The sequence below is a fragment of the Manis pentadactyla genome, chromosome 12, assembly GCF_030020395.1.
Source record: "Manis pentadactyla isolate mManPen7 chromosome 12, mManPen7.hap1, whole genome shotgun sequence".
Classification (NCBI taxonomy): Eukaryota; Metazoa; Chordata; class Mammalia; order Pholidota; family Manidae; genus Manis; species Manis pentadactyla.
Genome location: NC_080030.1, coordinates 10064244 through 10089684, shown reverse-complemented (window position 1 = coordinate 10089684; position 25441 = coordinate 10064244). Strand labels below are relative to the sequence as shown.

The following is a 25441-nucleotide window of genomic DNA, read 5'->3' as shown; positions in this document are numbered from 1 at the left end:
GTCATTTATGAATATATTCTCCTATATTGTAGGATGTCTTTTTGTTCTACTGATGGTGTCCTTTGCTGTACAGAAGCTTTTCAGCTTGATATAGTCCCACTTGTTCATTTTCACTTTTGTTTCCTTGCCCAGGGAGATATGTTCTCATGAAGAAGTTGCTCATGTTTATGTCCAAGAGATTTTTGCCTATGTTTTTTCCTAAGAGTTTTATGGTTTCATGACTTATATTCAGGTCTTTGATCCATTTTGACTTGACTTTTGTGTATGGGGTTAGACAATAATCCAGTTTCATTCTCTTGCATGTAGCTGTTCCAGTTTTGCCAATGCCAGTTGTTGAAGAGACTGTCATTTCCCCATTGTATGTCCATGGCTCCTTTATCGTATATTAGTTGACCATATATGCTTGGGTTTATATCTGAGCTCTCTAGTCTGTTTCAGTGGTCTGTGGGTCTGTTCTTGTACCAGTACCAAATTGTCTTGATTACTGTGGCTTTGTAGTAGAGCTTGAAGTTGGGGAGCGTAATCCACCCTGCCTTATTCTTCCTTTTCAGAATTGTTTTGGCTATTCAGGGTCTTTCTGTGAGCCTTTTTGAAATCTCTTAATACATTACTCCAATCAGCTTGTCAGGGGGTTCCTTGTGGGGGCAACCAGTAACAATGTTTTGTAATGTATTTGTGAAGTTGAGCAGAATCTTTATTAGAAATTTTCATTCCTGATGTTTTTAGGAGGGCACAGAGTAATTTTGAGTCATCCTCCGGATTATCTGCTTTAGTTTCATGTTGGCTCATTACAGTGCCCCTGACTTCTCCATCCTGTCCCCGTGTATGCTTTCCCGGGAGTCTTACCGGATCGACGATCTTCAGGAGCTTCTCCGCTCTGAGCTTCAGGTTCCTGTTCGGGCGCCACTTGTCGCTCCCCCCTGCCTCCGACCCGCAGATTTGGAGGGAATGCAGCGGAATGCTGAAGATCTTAAAGGCCAGCCAGGGGAGTCAAGGCATCACAGCACAAGAGTAATGCCGAAAAGGCACTCATATTTATTGAGCAAATGAACTTAAACGTCTAAAGAATTCTGAGTAGGGGGTTCAACATATGATCAACACACAATCATTATATGACCTTGAGTAGCGCTAGAGCGTGACTCTCCTCAAGGGTATTGAAACTATGTGAGGGTGGTCACGAGTTGTAGGAACTGTTTTATTACTCCTAAACTAGTAAAGAACTAGATTTCAGCAGAACAGATACTAGTTACATAGGATTAAGTAAACTGAGGAAGATGATTTTGTGGCTTTTTGTTTCAAATGTTGCTGATAAAGTGTTTTAAGCTTTTTCTCTTAAGCTGACAACAGTTTCATGAATGACAATACCTTTATAAGCAGAATTGAAACATTTATCTGTCTCTCTACCTAATTGCTCCAGAATTTAAAAACTCTCAGTGACTATTTTCATATTTCATGACAGTATGTTTATTTGCATAAGTTCAAGAAGAATCTGCTTTCCTTGTAAGAGGACCAATTAAAAACACAGGTTATATTACCAAGGCTTTGACTGGAATGTCATACATGAGAGACATGTGCGTAAACTCAGATATGATCAGACAGCTTTAAGGAACTAAGGTTGACTTTATAAAGCCGACAAAGCCCCTTGGAAGAACTGGCCTGGTTCCTTGCTTACAGAGTTCCCAGCAGCCTTACCAGGTGAGTAAGGAAAGTCACTTCCTGGCAGGTGCAGGAACCTCAGAATGTCTTGGGGACATCAAGAAGAGAGGAATTCACCCAAATCTACAGGTACTGCAGGCAAAACCTGACGGCAAGTCTGGCTTGGCTTTCTGGCCTTGAGGCCTTTAAAAGTCCAAGCTGACGTTCCTTATAAAGGGTTCCAGCAAAGCACATTTGCAGGAGCCTCTGCAATCAATGTTCATCTTGCTGCACTTATGCAAATAATCAAGCCAAGTATTCATTATTTTCTTAATCTAGTTACTTCTAATAAAAATGAAGGTGATTTTAGAGAAAAGTATTGTTTCAATAATGCAGCCTTGTCTAAACTGAATCCTAATGCTAGTCATTGGGACATAGACTAAATCCAGAATTCTAGTTTCCCCAAAATATCTGGCTATGAGTTCTCCAGATGTTTTAGTTTTCTCTTATCATTTCAATTAAAGTTTTACTATTTCTAGTTCTAATATTCAGCCATGCATTCTTAATCTCATCAAGTTGATCCAAAATGGAAAATCCAACTCCAGATGTTGGTACTTAACCTAATAACACGACTTGTTCTATCTTGCCTAGAAGCCATAAAACTGCAAATAGTAATAGAAATGGAACCCAAGATGGAAGCGCCCATCTCCCAAGGCCTCTCGACCCACCACTGATGGAGACCTAACTGCACCCCTTACTGTGCCCCCTCTCAGCATGAAGTAGAGTGGTTGTCGCCCCCCTTCCCTAGCAGCAGCTAGGGTCTCTATCTGTAGATGGGGGAATGAGACAGGGACCGTGGGTGTAGTCAGAGTAGGGTGAGGGCCTCTGAAAAAAGCAAGGCAGGGTATTTACAGTCAAAGCAATGTAACAATGTAAAGAAGTCCCTGTCAAAACTCTGTGTTAAGCATCATGCAAAGTCAAGGTCACACTAACTCTCTAGGGTAAAGATACCAGACTAGGAATATAGACATCTTCAGTGAGATCAGTTAAAGCTCAAAAGGCCAGGAGCAACTTGGCCTGGAATGTTTGAGTGTTCCTCAAATAAAGAAGGGTATCTCAGCATAACCCGTGACTTCACTGCAAATAGCCCTGGCAAACAGACAACAACCCAGCCCACCTTAGGGGCAGGGCAGGTGGCACAAGTCCACACCCTAAGCCCTCTCTTCACATTATCAAGGTATATATGGGACGCATCCTTTCTGCTCTAATAGGTTATCCCGGAAATAGACATAAAAGATTTCTTTGAGCTCTGCCGTCTGATTGTGATGACAACTTGAAACTTTTAGATCCCACCTCTGTTGCAGTTGCAGCTGCATTCATCCTGCCAGCTCCTGGGCTTGTCGGTGGAATGCAAAAGGAACTGTCTAAGCTGGCCAGTGCGTATAGCAAGACAAGAAATTTAACTCCTTCCATATTATCTGAACTCAATCAAGAGCTAGGAGAAGTGCGAATTGCAGTGCTTCAGAATTGCGCTACTATAGACTGCTGTTCAAAGAACATATGGGATGTGAACAATTTCCAGGAATGTGGTGTTTTAATTTGTCTGACTTCTCTCAAACCATTCAAAATCAACTAAACAGTATTCATGATACTATTAATAAGTTTTCACAAATGCCTGGGTTCCTTAACTGGTTTTGTTGGATATGGCCCTGCTTTCATTGTGTATCTGTATGCCTGTTTTGTTAATGTGTGTATGTAATTTAATTGAGTCTGTTAAAACCTATACAGGCTTATGCTACTCTACAAGAAGTTATGTCAGAAATAATCAGTCTTCTCACATTTTTCTTCTGTTTGCTACTTCCATAACTTTTCTTCTCCCTTCCTGAATACAACCCTGTTTCTAGAATTTGTGTCTTATACATAGAATTGTAGTGCATCACAGCCTTTCCAGCTAATGAAGATACTTCAAGACAAGTGCCGGGCATAGTAGCCATGAAGCATAAATTCTCAAAAAGGCAGAAAGCTAAGCTGAAAAGCTTCTGTACAGCAAAAGACACCATCAATAGAACAAAAAGGAACCCTACAGTATGGGAGAATATCTTTGAAAATGACACATCCGATAAAGGCTTGACGTCCAGAATATATAAAGAGCTCACACGCCTCAACAAACAAAAAACAAATAACCCAATTAAAAAATGGGCAAAGGAACTGAACAGACGGTTCTCCAAAAAAGAAATACAGATGGCCAACAGACACATGAAAAGATGCTCCACATCGCTAATTATCAGAGAAATGCAAATTAAAACTACAATGAGGTATCACCTCACACCAGTAAGGATGGCTGCCATCCAAAAGACAAACAACAACAAATGTTGGCGAGGCTGTGGAGAAAGGGGAACCCTCCTACACTGCTGGTGGGAATGTAAACTTGTTCAACCATTGTGGAAAGCAGTATGGAGGTACATCAAAATGCTCAAAACAGACATACCATTTGACCCAGGAATTGCACTCCTAGGAATTTACCCTAAGAATGCAGCAATCAAGTATGAGAAAGACCAATGTACCCCTATGTTTATCGCAGCACTATTTACAATAGCCAAGAATTGGAAGCAACCTAAATGTCCATCGATAGATGAATGGATAAAGAAGATGTGGTACATATACACAATGGAATACTACTCAGCCATAAGAAAAGGGCAAATCCAACCATTTGCAGCAACATGGATGGAGCTGGAGGGTATTTTGCTCAGTGAAACAAGCCAAGCAGAGAAAGAGAAATACCAAATGATTTCACTCATCTGTGGAATATAAGAACAAAGGAAAAACTGAAGGAACAAAACAGCAGCAGAATCACAGAACTCAAGAATGGACTAACAGGTACCAAAGGGAAAGGGACTGGGGAGGATGGGTGGGTAGGGAGGGATAAGGGGGGGAGAAGTAGGGGGGTATTAAGATTAGCATCCATAGCGGGGTGGGAGAAAGGGGAGGGCTGTACAACACAGAGAAGACAAGTAGTGATTCTACAACAGGTTGCTACGCTGATGGACAGTGACTGTAAAGGAGTATATAGGGGGGACCTGGTATAGGGGAGAGCCTAGTAAACATAGTATTCGTCATGTAAGTGTAGATTAATGATTAAAAAAAAAAAATGCAGTTCCTATGTGGTGACCTCTAATGAGTTCTACACAAGGATATAAAGGACATATAAAAGTGTAGGCAAAGGGTCTGTTTGTGTTTATACAGAGGATCAAAGCCTAATTTGGCTACCCCGAAAATGAACTAAGATACGATATGAAAAAGAACTTCCAACATCAGCACTCTCGGGAAGACTCATGACAGAAGATGATCAGAAAAAAAAAAAAAAAAACTTCAACAAAGATCCACGCACTGTCACAGGTGTAGATGCACTCATCCCACCAGTTCCTGGACTTGCCATGGGAAAGATGAAGGAGATATCTAAGCTGGCCTGTGCATGCAGTAAAACAAAAATTGGACTGGATCTATACTGTTGGAACTCAACCAAGAATTAGGAGAAGTGCAAATTGTAGCACTCCAAAATCTTACAACCACAGACTATTTATCATTAAAAGAACATATGGGATATGAACAGTCCCCAGGAATGGGGTGTTCTAGTTTATCTGAATTCTCTCAGACTGTTTAAGTTCAGTCGGACAATATCCACCATATCATAGATAAGTTTTCACAAATGCCTAAGGTGCCTAACTGGTTTTCTTGGTTTCACTGGAGATGGCTGGTAATTACAGGTATGCTTTGGATAGGTAACTATATTCCTATTATGTTAATGTGTGTGCACAATTTAATTAGTCGTTTAAAACCTATCCATGCTGAAGTTACTCTACAAGAAGATATGTCAAAGAAATAATCAATCTTCCCAGGTTTTCTTCTGCCTGCTACTTCTGTAGCTTTTCTTCTTCCTACCTAATCACAACCTTTAAATAGAACTCGTGCCACATGTCGAATTTACCGAGTATCATAATTCTTCCAAGTGGTAAAGACACCTCAAGACAAATGCTGGGCATAGAAGCCACAGGGCATAAATATGCAAAGAAGTAAAAAGCTAACCTTTTCAAACGATAAGGCTTCTCTCTCACTTACCAACTTCACATTTCCCTGTATGGCCCCGGAAGATGACTGGTTAGCCAGAGACGGGTAAGATTCCTCAAGGGAGGAACAACCTAAGACAGGCACAGTCGCAGGGGGCCATCTGGTGAGAAAATGGGGAGCAGCAGAGGTGAGGCTTAGAACCTCCCCCCTCATGTTCTGAGAGAAATCTTCTGCATACATGGATGTTTATTGCCCTCGTCTAGCGCGGATTAACACATAGTCTACAGGCACACACCTGATCATCTACATTTGCTCTCTTACAACACTAAACTCTGTTTTCTACCTTTATCTCGTATCTACCTACCACTTCAGCATTTTATTAAAAATAATAATAATAGAGAAATGTGGTATCCACATATAAATCAGGTTTAAAAATCAAATGAATATTCATATTTGAACTGACTGTGTATAGTTCATAATGCATTAACAAAACCGAAAGCTTCTGTGATGACTGCCCTTGCACTGTTCACCATGTAACTTATTCACTATGTAAGAATTTGTACTCCATGTAAGAATTTGTTCGTTATGCATCAGAAGATTGGAGACTGACGAAAATTGGGCTTGGGGTGGATTGATGATTGTGCATTGAGTATTGACCCCCCTATACAGAGATTTGTTGTGGTTAACAACTATTTGATCAATAAATATGAGAGATGCCCTCACAATATATATATATATATATATATATATATATATATATATATAAACAGACTTCCAATTGTAAAATAAATAAGTAACCGGGATGTAATGTATAGCATAAGGAATATAGTCAAAATATTGTAACAACTTGGTATGGTGATACCTGGTACCTAGAAATATCATGTATATAAATGTTGAGTCGCTGTGTTGTACACCTGAAACTAATGTAATGCAATGCTGTTGTCAACTACCCTTCAATAAAAAAATAAAATAAAATAAAAATAAAAATGGAATCTACCCCTGGACAAGAATTAGCAGAAAGTTGCTCCCTGCCTACTTATATAAGCATTTGAGCTCTATTGAGAGACAACAAGTTGACCCTTATTGGTCTGAGCCTGCCTAGGCTGAGTTTTTGAATATTAGAATATTTACAGGTTCTGGCTGACTGTGCTTATGTAATGACTTGTCCTTTATATCAAATGTTACTAACAACCTACCTATAAACAGTGTAAATACCTACAAAAAAAAAAAAAAAGGCAGAAAGCTAACCTTTTCAAGGAATACTACTTCTCTCTCACTTACCAACTTTACATCTCCCTGTGTAGCCCCGGAAGATGGCTGGTTAGCCAGAGATGGGTAAGATTCCTCAAGGGAGGAATAACCTAAGACAGGCACAGTCGCAGAGGGGGCCATCAGGTGAGAGATTGGGGGTCAACAGAGGTGAGGCTTAGAACCTCACCCCCCCCAGTTTTGAGAGAAAGCTTCTGCACCCACACCCATGGCTGTTTTGCTGCCTTTGCCCAACTCAGATCGAAACTCAGTAAATAGGCATAGACCTGATCACCTACTGTTGTGCCCACAGTCGCGAATCCCAGACCACCAAGGAGCCAACACCGATGCAAAAGCAAAGAGCCTTTATTCGAGCTAGCTCGAGCTCAATCTCTCATCTACACCAACGCAGTGGCAAGATGCCAGAGAAAGGGCGAGTTTCAATACCACAAAGGTTTTATGGGGTTCTAGGGCAGTTGGTGGGGTGATGGTCGTGGCTCTGGCTGATTGGCTGGATCTAGGGGTAGTTGATGGGGTGATAGGTCGTGGCTCTGGTCAATTGGCAGGGTCTAAGGGTGGTGGGTGAGCTCCTTGCTGACTGGAGAGGAGAGAGACCAAGTTCCGATTGGGTGAAATAGGATCCGGGTCCCGATTGGCTGAAGTAGAATCTGGGAGCTTGCCCTTTCACTACTTGCACTAAATCTACTTTCTATCTTTATTTTACATCACGTAAATTCAAGAAGTAGACTTTTATTTTATACTGCAGAATTTGGAGAAGTAAACTATGTAATAGCCTTCTGTTAGAAACTCTACTTGCTACAGTCTTTATTATGTATATCTTCTTAAAAGGGGGAAATGTGGGATTAATGGGATTAATACATAAATCAAGTAATATAGAAATCAAATGTACAAATACATATGACTTGATTGTTTTTCCTACAACTCTTGATGCGTGATCAAAAACAGAATGATTAGAGCGGAAACAGTTCCTACAACTCCTGACTGCCCTCACGTGGTGTCGGTGTCCTTGAGGAGTGTCACGCCCTTGGGCTAGACTCAAGGTCGGATAATGAGTGTGTGTTGGTCATGTGTTGAACCCCCTACTCAGAATTCTTTGATGTTTAAGTTCATTTGCTCAGTAAATATGAGGAGTGCCTTTTCGGCATTGCTCTTGTGCTGTGACCCCTTCAGTCCCCTAGCTGGCCTTTCAGATCTTCAGCATTCTGTTGCATTCCCTCCAAATCTGCGGGTCAGAGGCAAGGGGAGCCAACACCTGACCTCTAGGCTTCTGGAACAGTCCTCTACTCCCTGGTGAGGATCACTCTTTGGCTCACTTTATTTCACAGCAGGGGCTGGGGAGAGAGACCAGAACTCGCAGGCGTGTTGTCAGTGAAAGCAGCCCCACCCCACAAGAAGCCAGTGAGCAGTACCCTTTTGCGTGCACTTCATTTAGTGAACAAACAGGACCTTAGCGCTGTGAATTGAAGACGGAAACGGCCAGCCACTCTCCCTGTCCGGCTGCCTGAAGTGGGAAGTGGGGGCCGGGGCCTGCTGGGTCCCCACCGGGGCAGACCTCCCCTCCTCCTGTGGTAGCCACTCCACAGCTGTGCAGACAAGCTCTTAACACTTGTTAACCCCAAGTCTCCAGCCCCTTCCTCCTCTCCCACCCCTTTCCCCCATCCTCTGCGGAGATTGCTGCTCAGGATTCACAGAACTCCTCTGCCTCCCTAACATTCCACCTCTGCAGTGCAGGTCTGGGGCGCGGCCAGCCTGATCAGACCCCTCGCCCAGCAGCCCAAGCAGCTGACCTCTAAACACTCTGCCACCTCGCCGCGGACTGAGAATACTGTGATTCAGGGAGGAAGTAACCAGCACCTTCGGGGAATCGCAGATCTTTCCTGTGAGGGAAGCAGCTTCCGGAATTGAACACGCTCTGCCTGGAGGAAATCTTGAAGGGGTGGACCTTTGGGTTTTTAAAGGCCTCGAGGGGGTTCACCCGAGGATCCAGGCCAAAGATGTTTTCTGACGCCACAACTGTGAAATTCCACAGGGGTCAGAGACGGATCGGCTGGGCAGAGTGGGCTGGGCTGGAGATCCAGAGAGCTGTGCTCTCAGCGGAGTATTAGAATTTGAAGCAGTCTGCTGGAGGAAGCAGAAGCAGAGACATGATCACCCGACTCTTCTGTGATCAGAGCTGAGGGTGGGGCGTTCTTCGAGAAAGGGTTTAGGGGGAGGTGCCAGGCAGGCATGTCCAAGAGCTCCACTGAGGACCCCTGAGACAGCCTCCCCATGGGAAACTTCCAAGACTGTGGCTAAAGTTGCACCCGTTTGCTGGCCTTGGTGAAGTCCGCTAGGTCTCAGGAGGGCATCTCTTGCTCCCTGTGTTCTCTTTTCTGTTTTTGTCATGCAAGAGGGAGAGGCAGGGCGCTTGGGAGCCCACAAATGTTTATCTGCACGTGAGTCACTTGCTGAAGCAATGGGTGGTGTTTTCCTAGCCAAGGCTGATGGCATCTGCTGCTCTGCAGCTCTGGCCTTAGGCGTGCTTCCAGCATTTTAGCCTTTAGAGTCGCTGAACTTTCGCAGTGCAGGGTGCGGGTAGCTTGTTGACCTTTCCCAGGGAACCAGCTGTCTTGTCACAGGCTGGTGGGACTTAGGCTGAATACAGCCACCACCCTCTTGCCTGCAGATCTCCCAGCCTGGCTTCATTTGTGCCTCCCCAATTCCCATCCCCAGGGTAGGAAGCCTGTGTGGTGCAGGGAGAGGCGGCAGCTGCAGAAGCGTTAAGTCCAAGATGGTTCTTCCAGAGGCTTGTCTAGAATGGTAGACAGGAGCCCTGGGAGTGAGGCTCCGGACACCGAAGGCCCCCTTAGCTCACAGGAGCTAGAAATCCAACTCACTGTATTCAGTTAAAAACCAAAAATTTATTGTTCACATAAAAAAAAAAATTCAGGCAGCATTCCACTTTTAGGTGCATTGAGATTCAGGGGAATCTGTGACTCCCATCTCTTGGTTCTGCCTTCCCTCTTGGCTGGGCAAGATGACTGTAGCTTGCTTCCCACCATCTCAGCAACTCCAAGGGAAGGTGAGTCTCCATCCTGTGGCTCCAACAAAGTCCCAGGGAAGGCTCTGATTGGATCAGGTGGGTCACACCCCCATCCTGGGACAAATCAGTTGCTGGGGGCCTGGGAGGCTCTGGCTGGCCAGGCTGGGTCATGAGTCTCCCTTTTCAGCCCAGAGATAGTCTCCTGATCCTGTCCACTAGGGCAAGAATGAAGAATAGGAGGTTCCCCAAGGAAAACAGGGAACCCTTATCAGAATAGGGAAGGGATGTTGGCAGCCTGTAAAATGAGGGTATTCATGGCAGGCCCCTGCCAATGCCTAGCTTTGTTCTGCTAACTTTGTGCTGAGCTGGCCCCATGTCTGTGTGGGCATGTGTCATTTGACAGAACCGCCCCTCTTGGGGCCTTAACACCTGCCCTGCCAGGGAAGGTAGCTGGGCTGGGCCCCAAGGTGCTGCGGTTTGGCAGTGCGGGAATCTCCCTGGGTGTCCGAGTGGTGCTCTGGGGTCATGCAGTCGTGCACCTGCTTGCCTGATCTGTAGGGGTTTCACTCATTTAGGTGGCCTCATCTCGCAGGCTCAGGGCAGTGGGGGTAACAGGGGGATGGGCTCCTTGTCATCAGTCTTGCATCAGTGGGCAGGAAGCAACGGGTGAAGGGTCAGTCACAGTGCACAGAACTGAAGGGGGCAGAAATAGGAGTCAGGCTATAGCCAGTGCTGCCACCTAGCAGCCATTCACCTGCCATCTCACCCATCCTTCCACCCACCCACCCTATCCATCTACTCATGCACTTAACCATCCATCATCCGTCCATGCAGCTGTCCATCATCCACCCGCCCAGCCATCCAGTAGACAAGCATTGCTGAGCTCTGAGGACATGCCGGGCATGGTGCCAGGTGCCGGGACACAGCAGGAGACAGAACCTACCCTGCCCTGCTCTGGGGAGGTTCCTATTTCACCCTCAGGGAACCAGGCTGGAAACAGATAGGTGGGTACCAGTGGAGAGATGATCAGGAAAGACAAATAGAGCTGGCTTTGGGGCCAGAGAGGTGTGGAGCTCTCCCAGCATGACCCGGCAGAGTGGAGTCACTGCCCTTGTACTAGCTCGATGGGATAGTTTACAACCTTGCTCTGGCCAGCACTAAGGGGCTGCGTCCAGCTCCATGTCCACCCTGTGGTTAGGTACCCCTGGTGAGTGGTCTACACTCTCCCAGCCTGTCTCTCCATCTGCATCACGGAGGTGATCACAGAGCCCACCCACCTGGGGCTGTGAGAGTCCAATACTGGCCAGGCCTCTTGTGTGCTGTGTGGCCTCAGGCAAGTGTGTGAACTTTTCTGTGCCTTGATGTTCCCATCTGTAAGATGGTGATGATAGTGGTGTCCTCCTATGCAGCCTGGCCACTGAGCGGTGAGCCAGGAGCCAGGTCTGCACCACCCTGGCCCACAGGCCTGCTTGGATCGGGTGCTCCCTTGCCTGCACGGGGAGGGGTGGGGAGAGCCAGGCAGGGTAACCCAGGTGACAAGGCTTCTTTGAGTGGAACCGGCCCTGAGGTAGGCCAACCCGTGGCAGGCTTTGTGCACGTGGGATCTCGGAGGGCTTCGGGTGGGCTCACCACAGTCTCACTGGGAGGCTGGTGCCATGTGGGTCCAGACCCCAGCCTCTGCTCACAGCCCAGGGGGTTTGCTTCTGCCACTTCTCCAGCTCCTTAGGGAGATTCAGGATGGTTCTTCCAAGGTGGACAGGGGTTCCAGCACCTGCCTGCCTGCCCCGCTGCCTTACCCTTCCTTGCAATGTGGAGGCTTTCGGGGGCTGCCAGCCCCTGGTGCCAGCAGGTTGTATGGTTACCTCCTCCTGGTCATTTCCTAACACCCCCTCTCTGCGGTCACCCTGTCACTGCCTGGCGGGCACAGACAGGAGCCAAGGACACACATGTGGGGGATGGCCCCAGACGGCAATGCCAAGGTGAGGCCAGCAAACATGGCCTGGGTCTCTTTGGCAGGGTGCGGGAAGTGCGCCTTTGCAGGCTATAAGAAGCTCCCAGGGCGGGCTTGCAGTGCACCCTGGGGTGTCCGTGTCCTTGCTTATGGAAGAGGCAGGGTGGTAGTGGCGAGTGGGCACGCTTTGCCCCCACCCAGCAGCCTGGCGTACCTGCCCTCCTCAGATACACATAGATCTGCCCACAGGGCACAGACTGGCCTTGGTGCTGGGCATCCTATTTTAAATTGTCCAAGAATATGTAGGGGAATAACCAGCATGTTCGCCAGGAATGAGAGAGAACCAACCAGTGGTGCTGTGGAGAGAACCCAGCTCTGGGGTTTGAGTGGGGGCCGAATGGGATCTGGAGCCTTGGTACCGCTCTCCCCCTCTCTCTGGGCCCCTGTTCCCCCTGGTGACCTGGTCTCCTGGGACACTGCTGTTGGGACCTTCCTCTGCTCTGGACTTCATGCTTGCCCACCCAGAGGTCCCAGTGGTTCATCTGCTCCCCCTGGGAGTCCAGGAGTCCAGTCCTGAGAGAACCCCAGGCATATCAGAAGGAGCTGCCCATATAGCTGAGGGAGAGCTGGGATGGGCCTGTTGCCGATGGTGGTGGGGGCGGGGGCGGCGGTGCGGAGGCCGGAGCCTGCATGGGGTGAGCAGTCCCAGGAGAGAGCGCACTGACGTGAGTGTGGGGGCCGCTGGCCCGCCTGAGCCTTTGAGGGCTGTGTGAGGTGCCAAAACATAGTGACTCTATCCTTTGGTCTGGGAGCATCGTACCCAGAACTGTGAAATATTGTGGTAACCATGGCAACAGTGGCTGGGGGGTGTCTGCCTTTGTGGGGTATGTGGAACTCTGGCTCAGATGCACCTTTTACCCACGAGCTTGTGCCCAGGATCAGTGCCATGGCCGTGGCAGAGCCAGCAGGCTGCAGTGTAGTGAGGAGTAGGAGCTGGCTCTGGAGCTGCCCACAGCCATCCGGGGGGCTGGAGACCTTGGCTTCTCTATCTTGAGGGTACATTTGTGGCACTGACCTGGGCTGGTGGAGGCTCACAGGGTTACATGTGAAGAACCATGCCTGGCATGTGCTCAGCCTGTGGGCCTTGCCATGATAAGGGGCAGAAGTCAGCAGGAGGGAAGGCAGAGAAGTTCCAGCATGGCTGGAGTGTCCAGGAGGTAGGGTGACGACTGTGCATGAAACAGGGCGGAGAGGCGGGCCAGCGGCTGCCAGAGCTTCTCGGCCTGTAGTCTAGAGCCGCATTCCCTGCTCCAGCCCCGGGGGGGTTCTGTCTCCCACTCCTGGGGCTCTGTTCCCCTCTCTCTGGGTCTCTGTCTCCCTCTCTCTGGTTGTCTCTCCTGCTTTGTTCCTCAAACTGCAGCTGATGCACAGGGGCCCTGGGTGGAGTGGCCTGGAGCTCCCTGGTACGGCGGCGGCCGCCGGGGTGTGAGCCAACCAGCTGTGCTGCGCTGCTGTGCTCCATGGAGCCACATGGACAATAAAACCGGAGTTGGCTTTGAAAGTGGAAGCACTCTCCGTTTTGAGGGGAAGTGAGGGAATTTGCATGTCAGAACAGTATGTTAAAGGGGCAATATCGTCAGACTCTGTCCTGGCCTGAGCTTTGGGCTCCGTGTGGGGGTGGGAAAAAATTTTACAAAACCCCAAAGAAATGTTTCCATGAAATTTGTTCTTGTTCTTGCCTTTTCCCTTTCAAACATTTATTATTTACTTATTTATTTATTTATTTTGGATGTTCCTATGAAAAGAACTGTTCCGGGGCCTCGGATCCCTCCTGTCGGGTTGGGAAACTGACCCTGGAGACCAGGGCCAGTGCCTGGGCACCGGCAGGAGCTGAGGAGTGCCCACCCCACCAGGTGCCACCCTGAGGCCACCTCTGCCTCCACTGTGGAGCCCCGTCCCTGTCACCAGGTGGCTGCCGCTGGTGTGGCCCTGTGCTTCCTGTGGCCAGCCCTAACCAGCCAGCGGCCTTGGGGTGGATGCCTGCAAAGCAGACCCTCATTTGAGGATTCCAGCCCATGGTGTATTCAGGTGGAGGAGGAAAGAAAAGAGTGATCCCCCTTCTCACAAGGGACTGGTGTAGGGAGGGAAGGAGCTGGGGACACAGAGGGCAACAGGCTCTGCTGGTCAGGGACCCTCCTCAGGAGACTGTGGGGATCATGCCACAGGTGGTCCGCTAGAGGGACATTTGCCCTGCCTGGCCCCGTGCACAGGGGAACCCCAAGGGAGGCAGCAGCTACGTCCCCATGTCCAGCACAGGCCTGGGCCTGCTCGGTGGAGCCTGGTGACAGTGCTAGGGTGACACGGTGTGGGGGTAGAGGGCAGGGCAGCTCTGAGCCCAGGCCACGCCTGCAGGGCCATGGGCAGCCCCTCAGGCCAGACCCAGGCCACAGTTGCAGCTGGGGCAGCAGCAAGTGGCCTCCAGAGACACTCTGGCCGGCTGCTGACGCACTGGCTCTGATGACTCAGTGCGGGCGACCGTGGCCGTCTGCAGATTCGGACCAGCGCAGGGCCGCCACCGCCTTCCTGGGGGCCCCTGGCCCCACCATGCTGGCCACCCCCTGTCTGGGCAGCCTGAGTAATGGGTCTCTCTCCCTTAGTCATTGGCCTCAGGCCCCAGCCCTCCCTCTTCCTCCTGCCCACCTCCTCCCAGCCTGCCTCTCCATCCAGCCTGGGAACTCTGGGTCCTGCTGGCCCCCTCCCTCCCTGTGCTCGCCACAGGCTGTGATGGGTGTGTGGGGGGAGTGGTGAGGGCTTCAGGGACAGTTGTCCATCTGGGAGATACAGTGGGAGGGCAGAGGGAGAAAACAGCCTTGTGGGGAGTGTGAGCCTTGCAGGGGCACGAGGAGGGCCTGGGGCAAGACAAAGTGAGGGCAGAAAGGGTCTGCTTCCTCCCCATGCAGCGCAGCTCAGGCCTCATGCCCTGTAAGCAGTGGTGGATGGGGGTTCTGGGCTAGGAGCCCCGGATTCCCGCACAGGAGTGTTCTAATGCTCGGAGTGCACGTGGCCTCCATGCTGTGCTGAGGGCAGACTGCTATTCTTTGCATCCTCCTGGAGGGATGTTTAGCTCATTTCCCATCTTGGGCTCCCAGAAGTAACATCTCTCATCTTGCAAATGTGAGTGTATCTCAGATAAATCCCAGAACTAAACTTGTTGGGTAGAGGTTGGGAGCCTTTAGAATTTTGCTAGGTCTGCTGTGAATTGCCTTCCTGATATTTGTCCCACTTCACATTCCCACTGGGAACTGACGTGAGCATATCTGCTGCCATACAGTCCAATGCCTCTGTCCATCTGAGGGGTGAAGCCAGTTCCTTATTGAGTGCACTTTTGTGAGTGAGACCGTCTTAGGTTTCTATAGCCAGCTGTGCTTCCTTTCCTAGGAACTGTCTGTCAGTCCACATCCTTTGTGCATCTTTCTGTGAGGGTTATGACTTTGTGTTGATTTCTTAGTGCTCTTTTTGTATGGAGGACCACAGTAACTATATGTCCAGGAACCAGGCAGCCCCAGGATGAAGTTGCTGCTGGAGTGAAATCTTTCTTTTGGGGAAAATGTGCACATGTACTCCAATCCCCAGGACTTAGAGGAAGCATAGGAAGTCTTCCTGCCCTGCCCAACAATCTCTGAGGAACTTTTAAGAAAAACAGCATCAGCTGAAAGCAAACTGGCAAAGGCCTTTTAGGGGAGATCCTGCAAAATCTGTGAGGCCAGCCTGTTTCTGGTGCTTTGTGCATAGGATTCCAGGCTTCAAGTTCCCAAATGCTTGGCCCCATTCAAGGGCACACAGGCAGCTTGTATGAGTGGTGGCAGGATGCTGACCACCACTGGGCCTCTTCATCTCCCCAGCCCAAAGGGAGCTGGGGGAGGTCGGTGGTCTGTGGTCTATTTCCCAGGAGGTGATGGGGCGGGGGGCCTCATGGCTGCCCTGTGACATATGTGTTCCTGCCTTCCTCCTTTGACAGATGAGAAAATGAAGACCCAGCAGGGCAGGGGGCAGAATCCTGCTCTCTGCTCCTCACTCCAGGTGCCAGAGCCTGGTGAGGCAAGGGTCATGGTGTGACCTAGGTAGGCTTCCCGGAGGAGTGGGTCTCACCAAGCTGTATCTCTTAGCCTTTGGGTCCTGCCCAACACCCAGACCCTCTGCTCAGGGCCAGGCTCTGGGTTTGGGTGAGTAAGGGGATCCTGGTGATGAAGGTGACATGCTGATGCTGTGTCACCTCCTCACACCCCAAAACCTCTGATGTGCTGAGTGGGATGGCCTGCGAAGAGCAGCATCGCCATCCCCTGGTCCGCCCAGACCTGCCAAGTCTGACTCTTGATGTGGTCCCTCGTTATTCAAATACATGGTGACATTTGAGAGAGACATGCCTCTTCTCCGACCCCTGGCCCCGAGAGGGAGGCTCTTAGGGGTCACACCCGCTGTTCCCCAGGTAGCCATGCTGCACAGAGAAAGTGGAATGCCAGCCCCAGACAAAAGGGGGCCTGCAGTGGAGGGGAGGGGGGGCTGCACAGGCTTGTCTGTCGCTGGTGTAGGCGGGGCCCCAGGCCAGAGTTCAGGGAAGGGGTTGGCTTCCCAGGGCAGGCAGGGTCCCCAGGCAGGCCTTCCGGGCTAGCACTCATGATGCAGCCAAGCCCCCTGCTCCAAGGGAGAGGCTGTGTGTCACTGTCTAACCACAGAGGTGACAGACCTGGGAGGAGAAGCTGGGACACCCCTGCTTTCTGGCCTCACACCTTTGTCCCCGGCTCCTGTCCCTCCCCTCTGGGACATTCACAGCTGCAATGTGAGGCTGATTGATGATTTGACCACTTTGGGTTTCCCAGACTCTGTGCTCCATGAGGGCAGGACCGCTCTCTCTGGGTCATGTGGGGAAAGGGACAGGGGGCTGACAAAAGCTAGTGAGGCAAGGGCAGGAGGAGCCGCAAGGGCCTCGGAGGCTTGTGTGGGACGCAGCCATGGCTCAGGCGGCCACTGGAGGGTGTTGATGAGAGGACACAGCGAGACCCTGTCCCTGGAGATGTCCTGTGTAGTGGAGGCCACCCCAGAGGGTAGGCTCACTCTGAAGCCCTTTGAAGTCTGAGTGTCCATGGACCCGTGACATTTTCTTCGTGATCCTCAGAACTTGGGGATGGTTGTGGGACCTGGGTCCTGGGAAACTGAAGGAGCAGAGCCTTGGGCTTCCAGCCATGGCTTGGTTAGGCAGAGTGGGCTGGGTGCAGGGGCTGGACCGGCTGCTTCGTGTCTGGGAGGGGAAGGGGGCATGAGGTGAGTGTCCCCTCCACCTGGCAGGAAGAGAAGACTGGGCCAAGCTAGAGACTTGGGGTCCTTCTGGGTCCCTTTCCTTCCCTCCCTCCATGGCCTTCAGGAGGGCTGCATACCCCACCTCCCAGGTAAGCCCTGGGTCCAGCCACTGGCTCCACTGGCCCCCCAGCATTGCCCTCCCAGACAACCATAGTGCTGGGCTCCAAATCCTGTGTGCTTCCTCCTCCCAGGGATGGGAAGGCCTGCCAGGTGCAGGCTGTGTGCCCACCAAGCCATGTCCCATGTTACCCCACTGGGTCCCCATGCCTTCAGGACCCTGAGCACCTCACAGCTGTTGGCATCACCTGGGACCCTTGCAGCCCCTCTGCCCATTGGTTTGCTCAGCCCCTTCCCCCAGGCTCTCTGGAAGGGTCTCTGAGGCTGGTGGGCGGTGCTGGGTCAGAGATCTCATTGGCAGTGTCTATGTTGACTGAACACTGACTATGTGTTTGGCGTCAGCTCTTCTATCTCCAGGATTGTTTTGGGAGCTGCTGGGCAGTAGGGGCCGAGGAGCCTTCTTTCTTCTCCTTCTGCTTTCTTGGAAAGCCCTCAGTGCCCACATTCCTGGCCCTCATTTGTAGGCAGGCGTCAGTCCCAAAAATGGGAAAGCAAGTTCCAGAGATCTGGAGGCTGTGGGGAGAGAGCAGGGTGCTCGGGTTGGTGGCCTTGGCCCGGGTGCGGGGGAGGGCTGGGAGAGTTGGGGGGCGGGGGGTGTTTTGACCCCGTGGGGAACTGCCCCTAGAGGTGATGGCACTGACCCCTCCTGCAGTGGTTTCTGGATGGAGTGATGTAATGAGGCCTCCTAAGCCTTTGTTCAGGGATGCTTTCAAGAAGAGTTTTCTGATGGAGCAGCACAGGTGATGGGGGCACTGGATGAGGGTGAGTGGGGTGGTGGGGCTGGACCCCAGAGGGCCTCCCATGCAGAGGGCACTGGGGGGCACAGCAGGATTTCATACAGGACCTAAGAAGGCTTAGATAGCCTTGCCTTCGGTTGTGTTTTATTTTTTTTATTGAGGTGAAAGTCACATAACATAAATTCACCATTTTAAAGTCAACAATTCAGAGGCATTTGGCACATCCACAGTGTTGTGCAAGCACCATCTCTCACTAGTTCCAGAACATTCCTGTCACCCCAGAAGGAGACCCCGTCCCCACGAGTATTCGCTCTGCTTCTTCCCTCCCCAGCCCCTGGCAGCCACCGATCTGCTTTCCGGCTGTGGACTTGCCGTTCTGGACGTTCCACATAAATGGAACCGCACGCTGCATGGCCCCTGTGTGCGGCTGCCTTCCCTCAGCATGGTCTCAAGGTCCACCCACCTTGTGTTGTGTATTGGCCTCATTCCTTTTCACGGCTCAGTAATACTCTGTCTTGTGGGTGCATCACATTTGGTTTATCCGTCCATCCGTTGAAGGCTGTTTGGGTTGTTTCCACCTTTTTCTTTTTTTAAATGTTATTATTCTAAATGACCTTTGCCTCCTGAATCCTCATTTTGAGGTCAGGAACCTAGTTCACTTGCCCCCTCCTCACTTCGAGCTGCCCACAGGTAAACCCATCTTCTTAGTGCAGGTATTCTTGGTTTTGTGGCTTCCCCACAATTGGCTCTGTCCCCCCAAATCCAGTTGGCCACGGGGTGGCAGGTAGCTCCTACCGAGTCTATCACTTGCTGGGCCCAGCTTCAAATCCTGCTCTGTCGTCTCACAGCCTCGAGGTGTGGACAAGCCACTCACTGTGTCTCTGTCCCTGGAAGGGGGGACCAAGGACTCTTTCCCTCAATGGGGTGGTCACTGAATGCAGCCCAGAGCCAGATTCAGCTGAAAGCAACTTTGTAGTCATGTGGCTCTGCTCCCCTGGGGTGCTGGTCACAAGGAGGTCACCGGGCAGGTGTCAGAGCATCTGGGCTGTGAAGGCCAACCTCTCCTAGAAGTGCCCCTCCACCCCACGAAAGGCTGGCCCTCATTCCTGGGGCCCAGAACTGCCCGGGAGGCTGTGGGCCACCAGGTTCCTCCTGTGAGCCGACACTTGAATCCCACTGCCACCCTACGGGGAAGAGAACAGGGGTGCGCCCGTGCAGACAGCTCGCTGGGGCCCAGGGGGCAGTGGCATGACGTGGGGAGTCCTGTGTCTCAAAATGAACATCTAGGAGGCACATTTAGAATGAAAAATCACGAAATAAAGTTAAATAAAGTTTTAAAAAGTGGAGGGATGGAGGCAACCTGAAAGTCCATAGTATGGGTGACAGGATCAAGAAATTCTGGTCCATCCACACGGTACGTCCAGCCGCAGTGAGGAATGAGGCCTTGATACACGCCGTGGAAATGTCCAGGACAGGTGCATCCACGGAGACAGAGCAGATCAGTGGCTGCCAGGGCTGGGGGAGGGGCGGGGTGTGGCTGCTTACTGGGGCCAGGTCTCCTTTGGGGCTGATGGGAGCGTTCTGGAACTAGACAGAGGTGGCAGTCGCATAACATGGTGAATGTGCTGAGTGCCACCGAATTGTTCACTTTAAAATGGTGAGCTTTATGTTATGTAAATCCTACTTTAATGAAAACACTAAAGCTAGGGCCATTGGAGCCTCCTTAGGTTCTGTACGAAATCACGCCCATTTCACAGGTGGCAAAGGGAGGCTGGGGAGGCGGCGTCTGCTACCAAGGCCTGTGCAGGCAAGTGGGACCCAGGTCTTGTTTCCGCTCCTCTGGGCTGGTTCTGGTGATTTCCCCACCAGGGTCCCCGGCCTGAGGCCACTGAGCGCCACCCCTTTCCTGATCTCCCACAGCATGTCAGACAAGAACGGAGCCCTGAGGTGCACCTTCTCAGCACCTGGCCACAGTGCCAGCCTCCTGCAGGGCCATGCTGCCCTCCGCGCCCAGGGCCAGCTCCTGGATGTGGTGCTCACCGTCAACGGAGAGACCTTCCATGCGCACAGAGTGGTCCTGGCTGCCTGCAGTGACTACTTCAGGTGAGCGAGGGCCCCTGGGGGCAGGCTGGAGAGCGCCACCTTGCTCTGAGGGGGCGCGCTCTGTACTCTCCAGCCCCGGGGCTTGGAGGGAAAATGGTAGGTTTGGGCCACATGTCCAGTGAACCTAAGGGGCTTTCCAGGTTTGCAGCTCATTCAAACTTTATGGGGACATTGTGCAGGCAAGCAGAACATTTCTGAGGGGCAGAGGTGGCTTGTGGGTGCCCAATTAGTAGGTTCTGTCTTAGGGGCTGGCAGAGCTTGTGGTTTTCAGTCTGTCCTTATGTGACACCTGTGTGTGCCCAGTGCTATGCTAGGCCTGTAGGTCCGGCAGCGATAACATAGGTGCCAGTCCCTGTACTTAGGCCAAGAGGCAGGAGGAATGCCTAGATGGTGGCCCTGTGTGTGCCAGGCTGTACTCTAGTCCCCACGTGACAAGCACGGCCTCGCTGGGTGTACGGGTCAGTCTGCTGTGGAGGCCCTTCCCTGAAAGCTCCTACCCTGTGCAGAGCCGGGCAGAGGAGCGAGGGCTCCATGGAGCAATGCCAGTGGCCGTTCTCCTCACCCGCTGGGGCTGTCACAGTCTGGGCACAGCTCTTTCCCTTGGTGCCCAGGTAGGCTGCGGGCCGCATACTCCAGACCAGGTGCCTTGCCCAGCGTGCCCCAGCTGCCTGCCTCTTGGGCTCAACAAGGCTGTCCTGGGCAACCAGAGCAGCCAAGCCATCTGGGGCGCTGCTTCTATTTTTATTCTGGATTTGGGGTCGGGTGGGCCGGCCCAGCCAGAAATGTCCTTTAAAGGCTCCTCTGCACTGGCACTGCAGCCAGTGAGGCCTTAAAAGGCAAAGCTCCCTCCTGTCGCCGTGACTGTGTCTGCCTTCGATGGGCCGATGGGACTCGCAGGGACAGGAAGGGGCAGGGTCCGGGGGCTGGCAGAGCGCTGCTCGTAGGAGGCCCTGTGGCCCTGCTGCATGGTGTTGGGCCTGGTTAGGTGTGGTGCCGTGGCAGCGACAAGCTCAGCTGTCTCTGCTCTGGGTTTGACCATGGGCCAGGCATCTGTCAGGTGAATGGACCAGGCACGTCTCCTCCCCTCCAGCAGCTATCACAGTGTGCACGGATTGCAGTCACGGTCATGAGGAAATGCCAGCTCGCCCTGTGGGAGGAACTTTGTGCACACCATCTTCTAGGACCTCCTGTGAATGCTGAGCAGGCACTGGGGTTCTTGCCTCTTTTCCTGATGGGGGGCCCCTAAAGGCTGTGGGGGGGGCTGTGGCCCAGGTCCTGTGTCTCTCACTGGTGGTCACGTTAGAGATGCTTCCCAGAGCAGGACAGTGTGGCCGACAGGGTTGGACTCACGGGTTCTCATGGTGGGCTGGGGCTCCTGTGGGCCATTTTCTGGGGCTTTCCCTGACTGCCTGGGCCTCTCTCAGACTCCCTGATGGACGCTTTGATCCGGGGACCCTCTCCATCACCTCATCCCTGTGTGACAGCCACCAAGACTCAGGCCGGGGAAGGTAGAGCCACCTGCCCAAGTGAGCCTGCTGGTGAGAGGCTGGACTGTGGGCCACTGGGATGTAGTGCCCTGGGGTTGCCACCTTATCATCTGAGCTGCCCACGGGTGTGGTTTTCAGGGCTGGTTCTGGAGACCTGTGCCCAGAAGCAAGCCAAGGTTCAGTGTCCTCCTGCCCAGCCATACCCACCCGAGTGGACCCCGGCCTCTGCTCCTGAGCCAACTGGGCCTCAGCGCTGTGCACCTCCGGGTGAGGCTGGGTGGGGCCCCCCCCCAGAGTGGCCGCATGGGCAGTCGATGTTTATAGGAAGATGCAGGGATCTGGGGGGATTAAAAATCTTTCTTTGCCTTTCTGTATTTCTTTAATGAGCACCTGCACTGCTTCCCTGGCCAGCTGGGCCTGCTTGCGGGACTGAGGTTCAGCCCATTCCCAGTCGGCCAGAACGCCCAGGCCCACCTGCTGTTTCCAACCTTCAGGGTCATGTTCACTGGTGGCATGAGAGAGGCGAGCCAGGACGTCATTGAGCTGAAGGGTGTGTCAGCTCGCGGCCTGCGGCACGTTGTTGATTTTGCCTACAGCAGTGAGGTGACCCTGGACCTGGACTGTGTGCAGGACGTGCTGGGTGCAGCGGTGTTCTTGCAGATGCTGCCAGTGGTGGAGCTGTGTGAGGAATTCCTCAAGGGTGCCATGAGTGTGGAGACCTGTCTCAACATCGGCCACATGGCCACCACCTTCAGCCTGGCTTCACTCAAGGAGTCAGTGGACACCTTCACCTTCCGGCACTTCCTGCAAATCGCTGAGGAGGAGGACTTCCTGCACCTGCCGCTGGAGCGTCTTGTTTTCTTCCTGCAGAGCAACCGGCTGCAGAGCTGTGCTGAAATTGACCTGTTCCGGGCTGCGGTCCGCTGGCTACAGCATGACCCGGCCCGGCGGCTACGAGCCAGCCACGTGCTGTGCCACATCCGCTTCCCGCTCATGCAGTCATCGGACCTGGTAGACAGTGTGCAGACGCTGGACATCATGGTGGAGGACATGCTGTGCCGCCAGTACCTGCTGGAGGCCTTCAACTACCAGGTGCTGCCCTTTCGACAGCATGAGATGCAGTCGTCACGCACGGTTGTGCGCTCGGATGTGCCCTCCCTGGTGGCCTTCGGTGGCACACCCTACACTGACAGCGACCGCTTTGTCAGCAGCAAGGTGTACCAGCTGCCTGAGCCAGGTGCCCGCCATTTCCGTGAGCTCACAGAGATGGAGGTAGGCTGCAGCCACACATGTGTGGCTGTGCTGGATAACTTTGTGTACATGGTGGGGGGCCAGCACCTGCAGTACCGTAGTGGCGAGGGCGCAGTGGATGCCTGCTACCGCTACGACCCCCACCTGAATCGCTGGCTGCGGCTGCAGGCCATGCAGGAGAGCCGTATCCAGTTCCAGCTGAATGTGCTGTACGGCATGGTGTATGCCACTGGCGGCCGCAACCGGGCCGGCAGCCTGGCCTCAGTAGAGAGGTACTGCCCGCGGCGCAACAAGTGGGGCTACGTCCGCTCGCTGACGCGCCGCACCTGGGGCCACGCAGGGGCCTCAGCTGGGGGCTACCTCTACATCTCAGGTGGCTACGGCATCTCGGTGGAGGACAAGAAGGCACTGCATTGCTACGACCCTGTAGCTGACCAGTGGGAGTTCAAGGCGCCCATGAGCAAGCCCCGCGTGCTCCATGCCATGGTGAGCGCTGGTGGCCGCATCTATGCCCTCGGTGGCCGCATGGACCACGTGGACCACTGCTTCGATGTGCTTGCTGTGGAGTACTACGTGCCTGAGACGGACCAGTGGACCAGCGTGAGTCCCATGCGGGCTGGCCAGTCGGAGGCTGGCTGCTGCCTGCTTGACAGGAAGATCTACATCGTCGGTGGCTACAACTGGCGCCTCAACAATGTGACAAGCGTCGTGCAGGTGTACAACACCGAGACTGATGAGTGGGAGCGTGACCTGCACTTCCCGGAGTCCTTCGCGGGCATCGCCTGTGCCCCTGTCCTGCTGCCCGGAGCTGGGACCAGGAGGTAGCGCCTAGGTTTGGCTAGACCCGGCCACGTGGTTTGGCGAGTGCACCTCTGGGTTGAGAACTGTGGAAGTGTCCCTGCCCCCTGGGCTGGCCCATTCCCCAGTCTGTCCCTTCCCAAAGCATATCCTTGTCCCTCGGCTGCCCACCAGGGAGCCTGCTAGCAAGGAGGCCGACCTGTGGCAGGGGCAGCAGCAAACGCTTGCCTGAAGAGGTTTCCTCACCTGCCCTTCATCGTTGCTCTTGGGCAGGCATGTCTCCTTTGGGGTGTCCCCTTGTGCTCTGCCCTGCTTCTCTCCCTTCCCCCAACCCAGCCCTTTCAGACATTCAGGCACAAGCTCATCAACGTGGGCCTCCAATCCATGGTTCACAGTGTGGCCTCCTCAAGTGTCTTGAGCTTGCATGCTTTTTAAAAAAAATTGCACCCCAAATCTCTGTCATGTCTGGGCCTCCAGAGCAGGAGTGGCGGCTCCAAAGAGCCTGGCTCTGGGTGACCGAGGAGGGCACATTTCCAGCTCCCCAACAAGCCCAAGCTGCTGGAGCAGGCAGTGGCCTCACAGGAGGGTCCCGTCCTGTCCGCCTTCCTGTCCCCAGTCCCCGCACCATCAGGGCACGTGCTTACCCACTTTCAGGAGGAAAAAACAAAGCCAGACCCCGAAGCTGGTCCCTCTGGGCACTGGGCCTTGCATCTGGCCCTGGGTGTCTTGGGGGCCTTCCTGAGGTCTGCTCGAGGATGTCCTCCTGTCCCTGTTTCCATCGACAGGGGAAGGGAGGGGGTGCCTGCTCCAGAAACATACAGTCTGTCCTCGGTCCACAGGTCAAGTGACTTTATTTCTCTCCCTCTTTCCAACCTCCACTTCTCTTGGTCCCAAGTTGGGGTTGACACACCACCCAGCCTGTGCCCACCCAGTGCAGGAGGTCAGGCTGGTGGCGAGGCCTCTCCCTTCAGGGGCTTCGAGGCATCTCCAGCCATGTTTGTTTTGGTGTCTAAATCTCTAAAACTTTTTTTTTTTCCTTTGGTGTGTGTCTGTTTTGCTTTTTCTCTAAGAGGCCAGCACCACTATCTTATAAAAGGGATTTTGTACCTTGGGGGCAATTTAAAGTGTCCCTTTTGCTGCTAAGGGACGATTGATGTTGTGTCTGTGTGACACCCTCGCTGTGTAAAGAATTGACCTCTTAGCTTAGCAGATGTTGTCTCCTAATATTTTTATTTATTTAATAAATCTGTTTTATTATTTATTTAATAAAAATATTATGGGAAATGAAGGAGCGGGCCCAGCCTGAGCTTGTGGGGACTGATGGGTCCCAGATTCCTCATGTCCTTTGCGTGTCGGCGGGGGGGCTCCTGTCCCTGCCTTGCTCCGTTCCAGCATTGCAGAGGAGCCGGGGGCTCGGGGGCAGTGGGAGGTGCAGCCAGAACTTCCACTGTGCGTGGAAAACAAGAGTGACCCTGTCCTGGGCTGAATGGCCTTGAGACTCTCCAGTTTGTTCCAGGCACCTGGTGGCTGAGCCGCCTGCCTCCAGGCCGTCTCCAGCACCCCCACAGGTTGTGTCTCCATCTGCTTAGTCCCGGGGCATGAGTTCTGGGGAAGCTGGGGAGCCCCTCTCCCTGGAGGTGTGATGGGGGAG

The 25441-nt window shown here is 52.6% G+C and overlaps 1 protein-coding gene across 1 annotated transcript in view; it reads left to right on the top strand.

Moving 5' to 3' along the window:
- The window catches only part of KLHL26 (kelch like family member 26), a 36592-nt gene extending 11524 nt beyond the window's left edge, over positions 1-25068 (top strand). The window contains exons 2-3 of the mRNA XM_036893087.2: positions 20072-20254; positions 22236-25068. Coding sequence (XP_036748982.1) covers positions 20072-20254; positions 22236-23817 — 1765 coding nt within the window. The 3' untranslated portion in view covers positions 23818-25068. The remainder of the gene's footprint in view (positions 1-20071; positions 20255-22235) is intronic.
- The last annotated feature ends 373 nt before the right edge of the window (positions 25069-25441 follow it).